At 36.9% G+C, this 20,415-nt stretch overlaps 1 protein-coding gene across 5 annotated transcripts in view; it reads right to left on the reverse strand.

Annotated features, from left to right (window-relative positions):
- The window catches only part of NDFIP1 (Nedd4 family interacting protein 1), a 40,345-nt gene that overhangs the window by 10,961 nt on the left and 8,969 nt on the right, over positions 1–20,415 (reverse strand). For 4 of the 5 annotated variants that reach the window (XR_006740732.1, XR_004985583.2, XM_036423654.2 and 1 more), the window contains exons 2-6: positions 11,332–11,422; positions 7,558–7,688; positions 3,737–3,824; positions 2,521–2,645; positions 152–218 (exon numbers count right to left, since the gene is read on the reverse strand). Coding sequence is in view for 3 of the 5 variants with exons in the window: in XM_036423654.2 (XP_036279547.1) it covers positions 152–218; positions 2,521–2,645; positions 3,737–3,824; positions 7,558–7,688; positions 11,332–11,422 (502 nt within the window). In the remaining 2 variants the exon portion in view is untranslated. Of the gene's footprint in view, positions 1–151; positions 219–2,520; positions 2,646–3,736; positions 3,825–7,557; positions 7,689–11,331; positions 11,423–12,799; positions 12,845–20,415 lie in introns of those variants that run through there. The other variant, XM_045576875.1, reaches the window with a different exon arrangement.

The following is a 20,415-nucleotide window of genomic DNA, read 5'->3' on the forward strand; positions in this document are numbered from 1 at the left end:
AAAGCCTAATTCTTAAGAGAGAAATATTTTTAAAATTATACTTATTGTTGGTTAATCTACCACTGAATAATATGATGAGGGTTTACTAAAAGTAATCTCACTTCTAAAATTTAACATAATCTTTTCTCTCCTTTGTGTTAAAAGCACTTACCTAAAACCAGGAACACCCACCAGAGCCAATACTGACCATCAAAGTATCCAGGGAAATAAGTGGAAAACTGAAAAACAAAACAAAAACAAAAACATTTCATAGCAGCTTAGCAGATATAATTTCACATTTTAACTTACAGGCACACAAAACATAAAAACTTTATTTTGTATATGAATGTTAACCTTTACCTCTTAAAAATAATAAAAGTGCCCTAGAAGGTTTGACTCAGTGGATAGAGCTTCGGCCTGCGGACTGAAGGTTTGATTCACATGCCAGTAAGAGGTGTGCAGGAGGCAGCCAATCAATGATTCTCTCTTATCATTGGTATTTCTCTCTCTTTCTTTCCTCTCTAAAACCAATAAAAATATCTTTAAAAATAATAATAAATAAAAGTATTTTTTATATTACTGGTTTGAAGTGCTTACAACATAAACAAATATATTTGTTTTAATGGAAAAACAGTCTTGTCCTCTAGCCATGCCTTCATCTTGAAAACTTTCTCATGTACATAATGATAACTACATTCCTTTCAGAGGATGTTATTCTGGACAGTGGGAATTGAAGCCTCCTGAGAAGATTTCCCTGCTCTTAAAGGGAAAAGGAAAAGAACCAACAGTTCACTTTTTTCTGCTGAGCACCGTGAATTTCTGTGACAATGCCTTCACCTCAGGGAGGAGCAGCTATACCAACATGCTTAACAGTTGTCTCTGATGATGTCAATAAAACACTGATTTAACTAATCTCCATGTCAAGACTTGTTTTCTTAGATAATAATTCCTCCCCGCCCCCCGCTGTTTTCCAAGCCATTTTGAACTAAGTTTTTGTTATCTGCTTACAAAGCCATCCTAACTGATACAAATTGATTAATTAAATTCAGTTTTTAAATTTAATTAAAAAAACAAACAAAAAAAACCCGCCTGGTAACTAATTTTATGTTTTCTATTGGAGGCTTTGATGTTCAAAAATTTAACAGTTTGTCTATGTTAAAACCTGAGTATTAAAATATACTATTTTATTTCTTAATAAAATGACAATGAAGATTTAGAGAAAGAATGAGAAATCTCTTTAGGGTTTGGGATCTTAACCTCAAATCCATGTTTTAGATGAGTACATATTAGCTGTCTAGAGGGAAAGCCCGTAACTTTTATCAGATTCTCAAAGGAACTTTGGCTCTAGCCGGTTTGGCTCTGTGGATAAAGTGTAGGCCTGCGAACCAAAGGGTCCCTGGTTTGATTCCAGTCAAGAGCATGTACCTTGGTTGCAAGATCCTCCCCACCCAGGCCCTAGTCAGGGTGCATGCAAGAGGCAATCACATAAAGAAGAAGGAATTCTCATCATTTGCAGCAACCTGGATGGAATTGGAGAACATCATGCTGAGTGAAATAAGCCAATCAATGAAAGAGAAACACCACATGACCTCACTCATTTGTGGATAATAAAGAGCATTATAAACTGATGAACCAAAAGATAGATATAGAGACAGTAAAGCAACAAGCAGATTGTCAAATTACAGCGGGGAGGGGAGGAGGATCTGGGGGAGATAATAGATCAACCGAAGGACTTGTATACATGCATATAAGTACAACCAATGGACATAAAACTATGGGGAGGGAGGGGATATGGGGGAGGGAGGGAGGGGGGCAAAAAAAAATCATTAAAATATGTAAAAAAAAAAAAAAAAGAAATAGTTATTATACATTTAAAAAAAAAAAAAAAAAAGAGGCAATCAATTGATATGTTTCTCTCTCTTCCACTCTCTCTAAAAGATCAATGGAAAAATATCCTCAGGTGAGGAATAACAAAACAAACAAACAAACAAAAAACAAAAAAAGGATATTGGAATCCTAAAAAATGGTAACTTCTTTAGAATAAATAAGTTTCAAAAACCCCAGTGGTCAGTCAACTCCCAAAAACGAATTATAATTTGTTTTATTTATTTATAAAGTTGTCAATAGCAATAAACTTACTTGAAATCAGAAGACACTTGAAGAGACTAGATCTTTTATAACTTTAAATTACTTCATGCAATTCTAACTTCCAAATCACTGAAGATATCTCTAATTTACTTTACAGATAAGAACCCCTAATGGAGCAGCACTTGTTAAACAGCTAAAGATAAATAAAAAATAAAATAAAAATAAAAAGTAGGTAGTGAAAAACTGTAGGAGAGATGCCCCAATATTCACTAGATTTGACTACAAAACTTGTATGCGTGAACCAATTCAAATGACTTAGGTTCAACTTCATGATACCAGAACAAAGACAAACCAAAAATCATTTTAAATGTTGACATAATGCAAATAAAGCAAATGAAAAAAACAAAACATTCAAAATTATTCTATTTTTTATTTCTCTGATGTACGACTTACCCTGACAATCAAGATCCACTTAATTAGGGAGAGACCAAATCCTGAAATGGCCCCATACCTTCCTGCCGCTGAAGTGGTCAGGCAAAAAGACAGGAAAAACCCAATCCAGTTAAAGAGGAATGCCACTGTAAAAGCAAAAAGAAAATAGATGTCAGACATGTCCTATTACCCTAGAGCAAAAGTGTGCCCTCTGACTTGCTTTTGCTTAAATGGCTTTCCCAAGAATAAAAGAGAGCCCAACGTGCCCTCCACAACCCTTACCCACTCCCCCACAGCACCCAAGAAAACATCCTCTCTGAATATCAAATGAAACACTATTATAGCTACTGCTGTTCACTTTCAAAAATGCCTTACTGTATACTCATGACTTTGCTGTAGGTTTTACACTTCAGTAAATAAAATAAATGCCTTAAACATTAAATTAATGCTCCCAAGTAATTTGATTCAAGACATTCATCTTCCTGTTTCTATAAATTTTGATAGTTTACATAACGTCACCTCTAAAAGCACTGCATTTCCTTCATATATTTTTAATACAACAAATAAAAGAAATAAGGTCGCTCACTTTAAGTGAGGCACATGAAAAGATAAATGCAAAACATTAAGAGGACAAAAATCATGCTGACTGATCTGTTAGAAAATAAAACCTCACAAAAAACAAAATTCGCCGGGACCGGTTTGGCTCAGTGGATAGAACTTGGCCTGCGGACTGAAAGGTCCCGGGTTCGATTCCGGTCAAGGGCATGTACTTTGGTTGCGGGCACATCCCCAGTAGGGGGTGTGCAAGAGGCAGCTGGTCGATGATTCTCTCTCATCGATGTTTCTAACTCTCTATCCCTCTCTCTTCCTCTCTGCGAAAAATCAATAAAAAAAAATATATTTTTTAAAATTCATCAGACAAAGGCACAGGTCAGGTATAAGTAAGAGCAAGGCTTAGGGGCCCTGCACACCGGAAAGATGAACGTGGCTCATGCATAAATGCAACAGCCCCGTAACCACTTTAATTATTTAATTATTTTAATATTTTCCATAGAAATACATAAAGTAGAAGACAAAGAGAAAGGATATTAATATAAAAGTGTACTAAGCTCTGACATTTCAGTAAAAGGCACCAATATTAGTTCCACTAGTTATTTTAATTCATTCAGATACACCCATAATCCAAAGCACTCCGCCCAGTCTGTGGGAAGTGGCTCTGCTGTGTGTATGTACTTACTGAAAAAAGTTAACATGAAAATCCCATCGTTTCCTATCCTCAGCTGGTCAGCGTCATCAAAATCATCCCGACCCACAAAATCCTCATCCTACATGAAAAGAAAAAGAATAAGGTAAATGCACAATGAATTATTTCCAGGCAAAGGAAAGACATCTAGAAAAAGAGAGAGGGACAAAAGTAGTACCAAGGAGAAAACTTACTGCTTTGGCTCAATTCAAAACTATGAGCATTAAGGATCAGTATGGTTTTTAAATGTCATTTTGCACCTGAAACTTACATAATGTTATAAACTGATGCTACTGCAATAAAACTAAATTTTAAAAAGAGAACTAAGGGTAAGATATAATTAAAGAACAAATCTTTCTTCCATCTCCAATTTCCTAAGTGATTTTTTTTTCATTTTATAACCCGTTATTTAACAATATACTTCAAAAATTATAAAACTTTACCAAGTTCCGTGTGTGTGTGTGTGTGTGTGTGTGTGTGTGTATCTTTTAAAAAGAGAACATTTACTTATACATCTGGCTTACATTCTAGAATGTCAGTAATCCAGGGCCTATGGAAGAGACACAGTTGAGTAGCTCAGGTGTTTTATGAGACTGACATTGGGGGGGGGGGGGGGGATGGCATCATCATACATGAAGAGTCTATAGGGCTGCCCGTTGCTCAGCTCCATAATCATTTATGTGGGAATCTAGGTCTGAAACAACCTCATTTCCAATTTTATTGGCAGATCATATATCTTTCATCCTAACATGAAAACGTAATATTGCAGGTCTAGAAGGAACATAATCTTGATCAACATTGACACCAACATACTGTAGCCTACCTTTTCAACTGAGGTAGTATGTGTTGAGACACTGAAAAATAAGTGAATATAGGCTTAACAGTAAAAGTGGTGGACTTGTACACAGCCAGTAAGGTTTCCTCAAATTAAACAAACAAACTTGAGGGGCAATCAAAACTTTCTCTCCACAGAAAAGGAGCTTGAAACCCACAATAAGTGCTTCCCTTGGGGAGTTGGACCTAAAGAAAAGGGAAGGATCAGTGGCAGCTTCCATTTCTAACTTAACATGTTTCCTCTATTGTTTAAAATTTTTATAAGATTTTGTTTGTTATTTTATGTTTTTAAATACTAAATACCCAGTATTCTGACTTCATATTAGCAGGATAAAAAAAGGCTTTCCCAAATTAGAAACTAATTTTTTTTTTTTTTGCATAATTACTCAAAGATATACATGCTACAAAAATACATGGAAGTGAACTCATGATGGTCTGACTTTTTCAACCATACGGTGGTGTGAAAGTGATATGCATTAATAAAAACTGGCTAGGCTAGAGTAGGATGTTTGTAGTTTAAGTGTGTTAAATGTATTTTTAACTTACAATATTTTCAACCATCAATTAGTTTATCAGGATGTAACCTCACCACTTTTGCCAGGAGAATGTTTCTAAAAATCATACGGGTCTGATCATAACCCTGTTCAAAACTATAAAGGATTCTGTGTGACCTGCACATAAGTCTAAATGCCTCAGCCTTGGTATTCAGAAAATTCTACAACTTACAAATCGTTCTCAAGCAAAACCAATGACTAAATCCACAGAACCTGCCTTGTACCTGGCTGAATTTACACCTGCTTCTTGGGCTTTTCCTTCTGGAATGCCTTCCTTAAAATTCAAGGCACAGCCGAAACCAGTTTGGCTCAGTGGATAGAGTGTCGACCTGCGGACTGAAAGGTCTCGGGTTCGATTCCGGTCAAGGGCATGTACCTTGGTTGCAGGCACATCTCCAGTAGAGGATGTGCAAGAGGCAGCTGATCGATGATTCTCTCTCATCGATGTCTCTAACCATCTATCCCTCTCTCATCCTCTCTGTAAGAAATCAATAAAATATATTTTTTTTAAAAATTCAAGGCACATTTCAAATTCCATCTTCCCATAATCACACAATAAAAAGGCACAGTGCTTATGCTCATTGCTCCTGTGCTGCTGCTTAGATATGGGTATGGGGGGGAGGTGTCTTTTTCCCAGATGGATTTATAGCTCTTGGCATGGACACTGCTTTATACAAAGCTTTCTATCTACCCATCTCAACATGCACAGCAAGTACATTGTATTAAAAAAAAAAAGAAAAAAAAAGAAGAAGAAGTAGTAGTGCTCTATATATTGTAGGTTTGCTGAATAAGAAAACTCTTTAAGATGTTCCTTGCCCAGTCAGCATTGCTCAGTGGTTGAGCATCGACTTATGAACCAGGAGAATGCCATTGTAAAAGCAGAGAGATGGGATCTGAATTCACAGTTCGATTCCCCGTCAGGGCACATGCCTGGATTGCGGGCTTGATCCCCAGTGAGGGGTGTGCAGGAGGCAACTAATCAATGATTCTCCCTCATTACTGATGTTTCTATCTCTCTCTCCTTCTCCCTTCCTCTCTGAAATCAATAAAATCATATTTAAAAAACAAAAAAAGATGTTCCTAAATATGTATGTACACTTGTGAAATAAAAGTATTCTAAAGAGTTCTCTGATTAGTCAGATCTAGTCTTTAGGTCTATTTCCATCCGACAGTTGCCATATATTCCCACAGGTCTACAGCGTACATACAAGGCCTCTGGCGTCTAGAATATCTGGGTTTGGCTTTCATCTATGTTACTTATTAGCTATATGACTTTGGGCAAATAGTATTCAAGTTTTTATATCTGTAAAATAGGAATAATATATTAGTAATTCCTACTCTGTGATGTTACTGAGAGGACTGGAAACAATATACAAAATACTGTATGAAAGCACCAAACATAGAATCAATCGTGTTGTTTGTTTCCAATGCACAGAAGTTACATTAAGATTGTTTTGTCCTCAAGACAGCAAGCTTCAGGAGGTTTTTAGTTTTTCCCTGGTGCCTACAAGAACTGAATGCACATCACCATACAGAATCAGCCTAATTAGCTTATAAAAATTATTATTTCTGCCAAGCAGGGGTTTTAGGAGCCCCATCCCTAAAGATATGGTCTGTAAACAGCTCCCTACCCTAAGGCCTGAACTTCTAGGGGTTGTGCATTGTGTTACCCGGACTGAGCTTCCCTTCTTTCTCATCTTTCACTCTAGTTTCCTGCCAGAACTAGAGTCTAAAGTCCTGATCACCCCACATTCCTGGAGACTGGATCCTGCTTCCCATTGTCTCAATATCCCAAGGCCCTACCTGTATCAGCTTCAACCTAGATGGATATTTAAACCACATCTACATCATTTACAAGTCTGACATCAAGAACCAAGGGTGCCCCCAAATCTCGGGCTGGCTTTTATCGCACCCACCAGCCCTCTCATTAATTAACAGGTCAGATGGGGTCTGAATTCACTACTGCCCTACAGATGCTGTAATCTGCACTAGTGGCACAAGGGTTCTCTTAGATGGTTGTCAGGACCCTTTTATGAGTTTAATTTCATGAAGTTGCACTTACTCATTATCTCCATAATCTCCCCAACAGCTACCTACCTAACACCAAAAACTGAAGTGTGCAGAAGCAAGGGAAGTCTGTATATTTCCTAAAACAGCTCCTGCTCCAAGACACTTCAGCCATGCCAGGAGAATTGAGAAAGTGATGATAGTAGTAAAGATACAGAGAAAATGAACTCGCTTAACTAGTAATTTTCTTTTCATTTATAGCTTTTGCCTTACCATTTTCAGGAAGAGATAAGAGTTTATTATCCCCAAAGAAAATATGCTTGTTTTTAAAAACTAGTTGTACTTTTACTAATCAATACAATTGTAAGTAATAAATCAAAGTGGCTAATAATGAAAATAACTTGATTCCCATGGACTTACTCTTCCAGGAACCAAAGGAACAGTAGCTTCAGCTTTGGTTCTCTCGGCTTCATCATAGCTGGGCAGTGTGGTAGCCACATTGTAAGATGGGGGCTTTGGATACCCAGACTCGTCTTTGTAGTCAAAATACACTGCAGAATTAAAGGAAGTTACAATTATCTGATGATTAGCTGAACGGAGGGGAAAAAAAGATTTTCACTAACTTTGGCAATAAAAAACAGGCACTCCTCTAAGAGCACATGTACATAATTGAATCAAGAGATGGTTATAAATATAAGAATATGGGAATGATTTGTAAATTTATCTACTTCTCGCCCAATCGGTGTGGCTCAGTGGTTGAGTATCAACTTACGAAACAGGAGATCATTGCTGGGATTCCTGGCCAGGGAATATGTAGGGGGCAAACAAAAGGCAGCCGAACAATGATTCCATCTCATCATTAATGTTTCTATCTCTCTCTCCCTCTCCCTACCTCTCTACAATCAATAAAATGTTTTTAAAAAGAAAGAAAAAACAGCTTCAGGTGAAATGCAGATGTAAATGGGAAAAGTAAAAGATTAAATCTTTTAGAAATAAACACAGGAAAATGTGTTAAAACTAATCTGCCACCTAAGAAACTTGGGTGTTTTTTCCCCCCAAGTCAAAATAACTATTTAACATACATACATAAATATATGTATATATGTATATATGTATATATGTATATGTATGTATGCATGAGGCCCCGTGCACAGATTCATGCAGCAATGGGACCCCTCGGCCTGGCCTGTGGGGATCAGGCTGAAACTGGCATCCGACATCCCCAAGGGGTCCTGGATTGCGAGAAGGCATAGGCCTCTAGTATGAATGTATGATCTTTGGTTAATCTCTTTCCACCCTCCCCCTTCTCTCTCTGACATTCATCAGTCTGTTCCATGTTTCCATGCCTGTGGTTTCTACTCCTCCTGTGTTGAGCATCTGCCCCTTGGTGGTCAATGTCATAGCTACTGCACGATAGGCTTTTAGATAGATAAGAGAGAGAGATAGATAAATAGATAGATATATGCATGTATACATATACACATGTGTATGTATATATTATAAAATATTCCATACAACTTCCTATCAAATTTCTTTTTACTTTTAAATCAAATCATACTAAAGTCACATCACAAACAGAAATGTACAGTTTGAATTAGCCACTGCCAGAGTAATTTTTAACACAAAAATAATATTGATATCTACTATTTAAGTTGAGGAAAAACAAGAACATTTAAATTTCCCTATTTCAAAAGATTTTTTAAAAATGGAATCCATCCATATAGATCTCATATAATTTTAAATTTCCATGAAAAATTTAATGACAATCTTTTCAAGTTTATTTAGTACCAAAAAAATCCAGTATTTTATTTTTTACTGTTAAATTTTATCTATCACAAATTAAAATAGGTAAAGTGAATATACAAAACATTGATTTGTTATTTCTCCCCCCTCCAAAACGGGTGTTGCTTTCTGTTTCTTTTTTCTCATAAATGGACTAACTCCACACAGTTCACACTTATCTTAAAAATAAGCCATGTTAATTTAACAAATGGTGGAAGGCTATTTAAGCCATCAATAAAATTTCCTTTAAAAGAGAGAGAGAGAGAGAGAGAGAGAGAGAGAGAGAGAAACCTTATTTCATAAATAATTTAAAAATGGTCTTGAGTAATTTATGATCTCTAAAAACTATTTCCCTAACCTAGAACTAAAAGAGTTCACAGAGACCTTGGAACATAAATGTTTGTTTTGTTTTATGTTGTTTTTTAAGGCCTCTGTAGTTGGATAAAATGCCACAAAACCCAAAGACCTTATTCAGGAGAGAACTCTTCAGGCCTTATTCTAAAGTTTCTTTCTTTATGCCCAATCTTAGGAACTTTGGTTATTTGCTATTGAGGCCCACAGCAAGATTAACAAAAACAAGAGAAATAGGTAGAGAACCTCGTGCTAAAAGCAAAAGGAGATGATATCTGACAAACCAGGGAGGAATTAGGTTCTTGAGTCAAAAGTTCTACAAATCCCAGTGAATAAAGGAATCACCACTAGAGTACAGAAGAGAATACCTTCCAGAGATTGTTTTTGTTGTAATCCCTAAACCACAAAGAAATTTTTAAACAGCCCTAGTGGTTTGGCTCATGGATAGAGCGTCAACCTGAGGACGGAAGGCTCCCAGGTCCGATTCCAGTCAAGGGCACATTCCCAGGTAGCGGGCTTGATCCCCAGTAGGGGACATGCAGGAGGCATCCAATCAATGATTCTCTCTCATTATTGATGTTTCTATCTCTCCCCTATTCCTTTCCTCTCTGAAATCAATAAATATAATATTTAAAAAAAAAAAAGGAAAAAAAATATGAAATGCCAGTGAATAAGGGAAAGAAGTGTTTGAAAAAGATTTCTATCTAAAATGGTTATGGGGAAAATGGGGGACATCTGTAATACTATCAACAATAAAAGTATACAAAATAGAACCTAAGATGTTCAAGAAAAATTATCTCCTATAAAAATGAAGAACTTTTATCATTAATAAAACAGAAATCCAATTTCTTATTTATCAGTTGGAATTTTCATGAATGTATTTAATGGAAGACCAGTACTGATAGTCTAGGCCAGCAGTCGCCAACCGGTGGTCCACGGACAACTAGTGGTCTGTGAGGTCCAAAAGGTTGGCAACTGCTGGTCTAATCAGAGATGAGTGAATAAGGACTAGCATTGCAATTCTTTCCCAAGTCTTGCTGTTGTCTTAATTTGATTCCACAAGACACCCTAGAATTCTTCCAAAACCATGTTAGCATTATTAGTTTCAGAAACTTATAAATAAAAATACCTTAACTAATTCAAGATGATGAGGTTCAGAATTTGAAGCCAGAATAGAGGTGAGAAACTTTCTATGATCCTCTAATTATAATTGCAAGCTCCGGCCACAGAGACTACCAAAAGATTTAATCTCACATCAACTGATGACAACTGCCTGAGGTGCTGTATTGAAAGGATCTGAGGCTGTTTGTTTGGTATGAATGCTGTCTTCAACTTGCCTATCCACCCAGAGAGTGAGTTGGGTTGAGTTGTGGCACCATGGGCCATGTACTTGCCTCAATTCTATTTTAGAAAATATGGAAAAGGTTTCATTAAAAGTGGTCAACATTCAACAATAAAAGCAGTTATCAGAAAGCTCTAGTTACCTACCAAAAGTTGTCAACTAATGAGATTTTTTTCTTCCTTCCTCCCTATTCCTTCTACACAAACATATGAAAATTAAAAAGATAATCTGACATAATGTGGGAAGATGAAAGGTTAATTAAGGAAGGTGGAAACTATGAGGAACATTTAAACCATGAGGAACAGAATGAGTTAGGAGATTTCTAGTTGTTTTGTTTTTAATTAAGAAATTTACTAGCATAAAAGAATGTAACACACTATATTCTACACCATAGGTACTACAATCACAAAAGAGCAAAAGAGCTAATAAGAAAACTACAAAAAGAACAAAAATTAGGTAATGTACCTGGTTCCTAAATTTCTACTTCTTTTATATTAAGAGTCTGTTGGAATGAAATTGAGTTCCAAAATAAAATGGGATTTGACCTGTTTTTCAAAACAGTAACATTAGTATTTTTCCACTCAAGCTACAAACTAAATATAATTTCAAAGACTATTTAAAGAAAGCTGAAGCAAAGGTAAACACCAATAACACATACTACACAATTATATGGCTAAGTGCACTCCAAGAGCTCAGTGGTCATCCGGCCCGTTACCTACCTACTGCACTCTCTGGGGAGATGCTGCTGTAAGGAGGAGGAGCATCACATGCAGCCTGTTCCAGCTGTGCAGGCTCTTCCACATTCTGCAACTAAATAAAAATTTCACATTTTAATTCAAGTATAAAACCAGTAAGATAGAGAAGAACCTTAAAACTGGAATATCCTTTCTGGAAAGCTAGTTGGCAATTTGTTTCCAAAGTCTTAAAATGTGCAAATCCTTTACAAAGTATTCGACTCCCAGAAATTTATCCTAAGGAAATAATCAGACAGAGGCAAAAAGATATATATACAGAGAAGGGCAAAAATAGATTTATAGCTGTGAGTATTCATAACACAAGAGTTTATTCCTGTATCATTATTTACTAATTGTCTTATTTTCCTTACAAACAACTATAAATCTACTTCTGCTTACCCCTATAAATGTCATTGCAGCAAAAATTAGGAACAACCTAAATTCCAATCATGGGAAACATTAAATAAATTACAGTTCATCTCACAAAAGCTTACTAAGCAGCCATAAAAATGAAAACAAAGAAAATTTGATGGCTCAAACAGATATTCACTCTAAATACTATTACATAAAAAAAAAGAAACCACTAAATTTACCAAATAGTATACATCATACAATTTGGCTTTGAAAGATAGTTAATGGAAAGGAGGTCTAGAATGATAGATATCTACAGCTTACACTGTTTATCTCCAAGTGATGTGATCACAGGAATATTTTTTATACATACGTCTAACTTTTTGTAATGAACATTTGTCACTTGTATAATTTTCTAAGTGACAAAAATAATTCTATATAATAAAAGGGTAATATGAAAAATGAGCAATCGTCAGAACAACCAGTCGCTATGACGCATATGATCACCAGGGGGCAGATGCTCAACTCAGGAGCTTCCCCTTGGTGGTCAGTGCACTCCCACAGGGGGAGCTCTGCTCAGCCAGAAGCTGGGCTGATGGCTAGCAAGCGCAGCAAAGGTAGCAGGATGCTAAGGATGTCCGACTGACCGATTAAGCCATCAGTTGGACACCCCAAAAAGGTGCAGGCCTAGCTGAGAGACCCCCCCCCCACCTCCAAGTGCACGAATATTGTGCGCCGAGCTTCTAGTATAAAAGTAATGTTAAGACAAAGACAAATCACACAGACTAAGGTTTACCATTATATTCAGTTTAGGCATGGAAATTAAATCTTAAAATATAAAATTCTACCTAATTATACATATAACCTCTGTCAATTCATCTAACCATTTCCTCACTAGTCAAATCTATAGCTGCAATTACTTTAACTTACACTGAAAGTGTGAATTTCTGCCATTGCCATATGGATAGTTTACCCAATTCATCTTCATTGAACAAAGACATTTGTTTTAATTTTTCCAGTGTGACAAAAGACTACAGCTCATTTAAAAGATAAACTGGCTGAGAATGGGAATCAATCTGTAAAGTAATAACAGAGTACTCACTGGGGGTTCTGCATCCGAGCTGTATATCATCATAATACATACTGCCAACTAAGCCACTGGGAAAATACACAGCTTCTAAACCAACTGCTACAAAGAACTCTTGAATTGAGAGAGAAAAATAGAGAGTCTGACCTATCATAACATGAAGTAGAGCTCCTTAATTCATTACATTTTAACTAACCATCTCAGTCTCTAATCCTTACACTATTCAAAATCGGAAGACCACAAAACTTTTCTGATTTTACAAAGCATTCAATTTCAAATGAATTTCTGTATCAAATTTCCATCAACATTTACCATCTGATCACATTTTTTAAACCCCTGTAATCTAATGTTAAACTTAAAGCAAGCCCAAAGTAATTATATTGTAACCCAAGATAAATTTTCCTTTTGTCACTTGTATAATTTTCTAAGTGACAAAAATAATCCTTATAAATAAAAAGGTAATATAATATGCAAATTGACCAATCTGCAGAACAACCGGTCGCTATGATGCATGAAGGAAAACATATGGGCAAAATAGCTATAGTAATGCCAGTAGTCCTGGGACACCAAGTCAGTAAATTCTTTAAAGAGAGTTCCGGGGGCCATGGTTCACTCGTTATTCTATCCCTCCCTCCCCAGAGAGGTACGGAGAGGAGAGGGAGAAAGAGATAGAAAGATCAATAATGAGAGAGAATCACTGATCGGCTGCCTTCTACACTCCCCCTAACTAAGGACCAAACCTGAAACCCAGAACTCTAATCATGATCACAGAGCCACAGGCAGGGCTCACTTGAAATACTTTTAACATTATCTGAAGCTCTACACAGGGTATTCTCAGCCGACTCCTAACCATACTTTGTGTCCTAGGAATGTTGCAAAAGAAGAGTCTTGCCCTACCCAGGTTTGGCTCAGTGGGCAGAGTGTCAGCCTGTGGACTGAAGGGTCCCAGGTTCTATTCCAGTCACTAGTACAGGCTAGGGTTGTGGGCTTGATCCTTCCATGCAGGAGTCAGCCCATCGATGGTTTCCTCTCATCACTGATGTTTCCATCTCTCTCTCCCTTTTCCTTCCTCTTTCAAATCAATAAAAATATATCTTTTTTAAAAAGCAAGAGTCTGCTGCAAAAACAGAGACAAATATGGACTTTTCAAGAATATTGCCTTAATATACTGTAGCTAGTAATGTTTTATTTTTAAAAAAATATATTTTATTGATTTTTTACAGAGAGGAAGAGGGATAGAAACCGATGAGAGACAATCATCGATCAGCTGCCTCTTGCACACCCCCTACTGGGGATGTGCCCCCAACCAAGGTACATGCCCTTGACGGAATCGAACCCGGAACCTTTCAGTCCGCAGACCGATGCTCTATCCACTGAGCCAAACCAGTTTCAGCTAGTAATGTTTTTTAAATCTAGTAATGTTCTTTAAACATAGCTTGATGTCTTTGACTTGTTTTATACTTCCTGAGCTTGGTCACATAATCATGTTGCCTCTGCATAATTTAGGTTTTAGAAAGGAAGCATGGCAATTCTAAGAAATTACAGAGGTCCAAAGGATAAAGAGGTCTAATATGTCAGTATCTATACGATAGGTTGCCTGTTTCCTAGCAACCTGAAAATGAGAAATTTGATCATCCCACACCAGAGTAACAGATAACAGAGCAAAGAAATTCCAACCGTCACAGAAATCCCCATTTTCTCTTTAGTGAGCAAAAAAGAAACATTTATAGGTGACGGTTTTTGCTCCATTAAAATTCACCACTTTAGAATCATATACTAATATTATTTTCAACTGAAAACGACAAAAAACACCCACTCTGATTACAGAGGCTCCCCATATTGGAAAGATCCAGAACTTACTACATCGACATGTTTTCTATAATGCTGGTGATACATGTAGGCACTGTCAAGAAATGTGTGGGAGGAAACTACTACAGTGTGGGAGGAAAAGACAATCATCTTCAACAAGTATTTGGTCACCATCCGGGGGAAAATAACTTGCTAAACAACTGAATCCCTAAGTATACATCTCTTTAGACTTTGGGGACATCCTCGGCCATTATTTATTCCTCTCCCAGCTAAACAAGTCAGGCACACGGACGAGGGGTGGAGGGGCGGGGCACATGTGCACTAGAACTGGAGAGGGACTTACCGCCAAGGCTATAAAATTGGTTATTTGGTTCCAAATGTTATTTTGAGGTTCCCCTTTTCTGTCCCTGAGAACTGTTCCTGTGTAGTCCTCCCTGCCACATCCCTGGGGCTCAGGGATCTTCAGGTCTCCACTGAGCTTCTCAGAAAATAATCGCATTGTCACTGTGGGGCTGGTTTTGGAAAGATACCGTCTCTTCTATCAACTGGGTCAGTGGGAGCCTGGGCACAACCTACTGTCACAGAATCCTGGTTTGCAGGAGATACTGCGAGAGGCTTTGAAAAGTGGTGGGACCTTCTGCTCTCTTCCTGCTATGTGCTATTTATTAACAATGAAGATAATAAATACATGTTGATTCTTTTATGTCATGTTATTTTTTTAACAAGTTTGATCAATTTTATTGATCTCTAAATAAGTAAAAATGGCTTTTTCCCAAAAAAAGAATTATACAATTACCTACATACCATATAAAGTACTAAGCTTAGTACAAAACTACCTATAACTAGCTATATATCCACTGCTGAGATAGGAATAATCCAATGAGCGTACAATTCCGATGGGCCCTAGACTGTGACTCACTCAAACTTTCCTGGTGCCCCTCTCTTTACTCTGAGCAGACTCCGTCATGGCTCCCCGGAAGAACCCTAAAACTTATTCATGTTCCACCATAGTTTTATCACAATCTGCTATTGTTTCTTGGCCTTGATCAACCTCGATTTACTGTTTAATATTTACCTACAAATAGGTGATAATATTTTGCCTTTTAGATTTTGCCTATGAAATACATATAGCACACCTAAAATAACGGATGTTTTCCTCCTTACTACATTCCTCTGGAGCCTAACTATACTGTTGCTATTAGAAATAAATATATGATGTTTTAGCTACATAACAGTTTAAAGAATCCCCTGTACAGAAATCATTCACAGCTCTAGTTACTAATAGAAGCAAAATTGAATTTAACAAATTTAAGATCTCACATCCAACAGATTTAAATTCTCATTTGACTTTCCACCCCAGCAAGACTTCCTCACTCCCCTCCCCTAAGTAGTTCTAAAGATAATCTTCAATTTAGAAATGAGCAATTTTTAGGCAATAGCAGACCTAGGGCTACGGTTAGGCCTAAATAAGGAACAAATTTTACAATTGTACCAATGGCAGTACCTAAAGGCACTTAAAAGTCTTTAAATTGGATTCTCTCTATTCACTAAGAATGGGACGACCAAAATAAATAAATAAATAAATAAATAAATAAATAAATCCCTACTAAACAACAAAAAGAAAAACAAAAAAAGACATTCACATAAATCCTTATACACAAGAGAAAGTATCAAAATATGCCACATAATTCACATGAACACAAAAACCACGCGGAAAATAATGCTGAACTACCCAAAAATTCTGTGAAGTAGAAGTATTGTATACCACTCACTTTTTTCTTGGCTGAGTCTTATTTAAACAGCAAGAAAATTATAAGATTTTTTAAAGTTATATTTTTAATTTATTTTATTAAGGTTACATTGGTTTAAAAAACCATATAAGTTTCAAGTGTACAAAATTCTCTTTAAGTTTTAAATCCCTTCTTTAAGTTATTATCAGTAAATTTCAGAAAATCTTGACCCAATGCTTAAACTCTAGCTTTAAATGTTACTTACCACTTCTAATTTTAGAGTTAATTTATAAAACATTTACCTTAAAATGCAATTTTTAAACCTCTCATTCCAACCCACTACTTCTGTATACTCTTTTAAATCCTACCAAATGAGACAGTATAATTACCAGAAAGTAAATAAGCACATTTCTTTAGCCCTGCTCTGCTAGTGCATAAACAACTGAGTATGCTGTTTTACTGTTGTTCAGAAATAGACAAAGTTTGTGAGGACTGCAAATTTCCTATTACATATAGACTGTAGATTTTTTATTGTACATTGACTATAAATTGTTATTCTAACCAAGTTATTTACATTCAAGAACAGTTCTATATTATTAATTAGGGGATAACATTTAAAATAAGGTAAATAATTCTGACAAAGAGAATCTCAAAAATGGAAAGATTAATTTTTAAAAGGATACAAAATTTAATAGATTAAAGGATACAAAATTTCATATATAAGTGGCCAGTATACACAAGATCCTCAATTATCATTAGTCATCAGAGAAATGGCAAATCAAATCCATGAGATACCGCTTCACATCCACTAATATGGCCATAAAAAATTGAAAAGAAAAATAACAAGCATTGTTGAGTGTGCATAGAAAGTGGGAACACTGCCAAAACCGGTTTAGCTCAGTGGATAGAGCGTCCGTCTGCGGACTGAAAGGTCCCAGGTTCGATTCCGGTCAGGGGCATGTACATTGGTTGCGGGCACATCCCCGGTAGGGGGTGTGCAGGAGGCAGCTAGTCGATGTTTCTCTCTCATCGACGTTTCTAGCTCTCTATCCCTCTCCCTTCCTCTCTGTGGAAAATCATTAAAATATATTTAAAAAAAAAAAAAAAAAAAGAGAGAGAGAAAGTGGGAACACTTATGCACTACTGGTGGGAACCAAACTTCACTAACAATACAGGAAGGGGGAAAGGAGCTGTCAGAAGATGTGACATGTAGACTGTGAGCTCTTGTACACTGGGACCTTTGCATGGTTTATGGCTGCATTCATCCAGCACTTACCAGTGAGTGGCACATCATGTTCACAAAGCCCGATGTGGAGCTCCCACAGAAAATCACATTGAAGAAATGGCAGTTAATCTTAACTACCAGCTCACATTTATTAAAAACAATCAAGTGGCATATTCAAAAAGTGAAATAGTCTACACTAAAATGACAGTGAAGTCAAATATACAGACCCTGAAAGTGACAAGGACATGCCTACAACCCAGGGACATGTGCTGGATGCATGCAGCCTGCTTGGCTTTGCTAGCCCATGAGCTACTGAGCTCTCCGTCAGGCTGAAAAGTTCCAAAGCTATGCTTGCTTATGATTGTGATGATGATGACGATGATGATGATACTGATGCCACTACCACAACTACCTGATGTCCAGCATGCTAGGGCAGAGATTACGATGGGACAAGGTATTCTATTCAAAAGAGCCTGCCTTAATTTGGGCCTAATTATAAGGTCCCCTTCTCCTGCAAGAAGAGTCAAGAGGAAAATGTATCAGACATTTCATATTGTTCCCTTTATCCCATCATCACAGAACTTTCATTATACAAGTGTCTAACTGATACATTAACTTAACACCATTCAATGATCACGTCTGACCATGACAGGTGTGCAGTCTGAGGACACAAAGTGAACATGACTAGTGTTTTCTACCTCACTAAGTCTGTAATTTAGTAAAAAAAAAAAGGACAATCAAAAGAAGTAATTATGATTATAATGCTCCAGTTAAAGATTAAACACGTATATTTGCCTCTTATCCCATTTTTAAATGTAAATGTTAAAATTTTATTAATTTTAAGGCAAAAGGTAAGTACAATAATAATGGAGGAAGCAGCAATAAAAATCCTGAAAGCTAGAAGCAATAACTCACATAGTAGACCCAAGAAATGGAATCTTAAACCTGAAAGCAGAAAAACAACCTCTCTTGCACTATACCCTCAAGAATCATTGGCACCACATGGTGGAGGTGGAGGTGGAGGAGGAGGAGGTGGAGGAGGTGGAGGAGGTGCAGGAGGAGGAGGAGAAAAAAATGATCTCTTACCCTTTGAGATAGCATGGAGGGATCTGGAGAGTATTATGCTAAGCGAAATAGGCCAGTCAGAGAAAAACAAGTATCATATGATCTCACTCATATGTAGAATCTAATGAATAAAATAAACAGGTGAATAAAATACATCTAGAGACATAGAATTATGGAACAGCCTGATGAATCTCAGAGGGAAGGCAGGGGTGGGCAGGGAGAGATTAGCCAAAGAACTTATATGCATATATGCATAACCCATGGACTCGGACGACAATGTGATGAAGGACTGGGTGGGAGGGGGAGACATGGGTGCAGGAAGAAGGGGGTCAATAGTGGGGAAAAAGGGGACATCTGTAATACTGTCAACAATAAAGATAAATCTTAAAAAGAAAAAAGGAATGGGTAGCACGATATTGGTGCAAGTACGAGTGAAAATGAGATTTAAAAGCAGAAAGGAAGGTTGGAGATACAGTTAAACACACAATGCTCCTGGAATCCCCATTAGAAGATTAGAGGTTTATTCTCTGGTCAATGTAAAGCAGAGATTTCTGGGCTGGAGGCACAGAGCTTTAGGAGAAAGAATAGCAAATCAGGAAAAAAAAGTGATTGAGAGTCTTATGTACTAAATGCTGACATTTCCCAGCATTCTTTCCCAATCAAATCCCAGAATACTAGCAACCAGGCCTGTTCTTTGGGGAAATGACCAGCCGAAGTAAAGACCTGAAGACACTAACACTCAAAAGAAAAAACCTACTCAGGTCACGCTAGGTACAGAGCTCAATGAGAAACTCCACCAAGTATACTGAGCAACTTCCAAACTGCTGTACAGACCACGCACTCTTAACCAAGCAGGCAAAGATCACCATGCACCAAAAGCAAGCTTCTAACATAAAAGGTCAAAGCAAAGAGAGGAAAGGCAATGCAGGAAACAACTATGCGGAAGATGAAAACTTAAAAGAGAAGAAGAAAATTCAATACTCTCAGAAAAACGAGAAAAAAATAGAACCATATAACAAGGGGGGAAGGGAAGGAGGGAGGGAGGGAGGGAGGGAGGGAGGGAGGGAGGGAGGGAGGGAGGGAGGGAGGGAGAGAGGGGGGGGGAGGAGGAGGAGGAGGAGAACAATTAGAGGAGAGGTTTAAAAATTCAACAGGTTGGGATGATGAACACACAATACAATAAACGATGATGTATTACAGAACTGTACACATATAACCTATATAATTTTGTTAACCAATGTCACATCAATAAATTCAATAAAATTAAAAAGAGACAATTGGAGGGATTTTTGAATTAGACATAATTACAGAGATTCACTCTAGACTTAAGAAGGGTTGCACATACTAGATACAGATATATATATATATATTTTTTTCAATTGGCAAATATCAGAATTATTTTAATACTTACACACTTGAGTTAATGAATATGTATTAAAAATATGGTCATGAAATTAATGGGACCACAATGTCTCATCTCAAAGATATTAGAAAAATATCTTGGTAAAACATAAAATATCAAGTAAAGGAACTACTGACATTTTTTTTTTTTTAAATGACAACAACCCAATGTGGCTCAGTGGTTAAGCATCAACCTATGAACCAAGAGGTCACTGGTTTGGTGCTCAGTTAGGGCATGTGCCTGGGGCTGTGGGCTCAATACCCAGTAGAGGGCATGCAGGACGCAGCCAATTGATGATGTTTCTCTCTCATTGATGTTTCTATCTTTCTCCCTTCCTCTCTCTCTAAAAATCAATAAAAACATATTAAAAATAAATAAATAGCAAAAAAATTAAATGACA

The sequence above is a fragment of the Pipistrellus kuhlii genome, unplaced genomic scaffold (genome assembly GCF_014108245.1).
Source record: "Pipistrellus kuhlii isolate mPipKuh1 unplaced genomic scaffold, mPipKuh1.p scaffold_m20_p_8, whole genome shotgun sequence".
Taxonomy (NCBI): Eukaryota; Metazoa; Chordata; class Mammalia; order Chiroptera; family Vespertilionidae; genus Pipistrellus; species Pipistrellus kuhlii.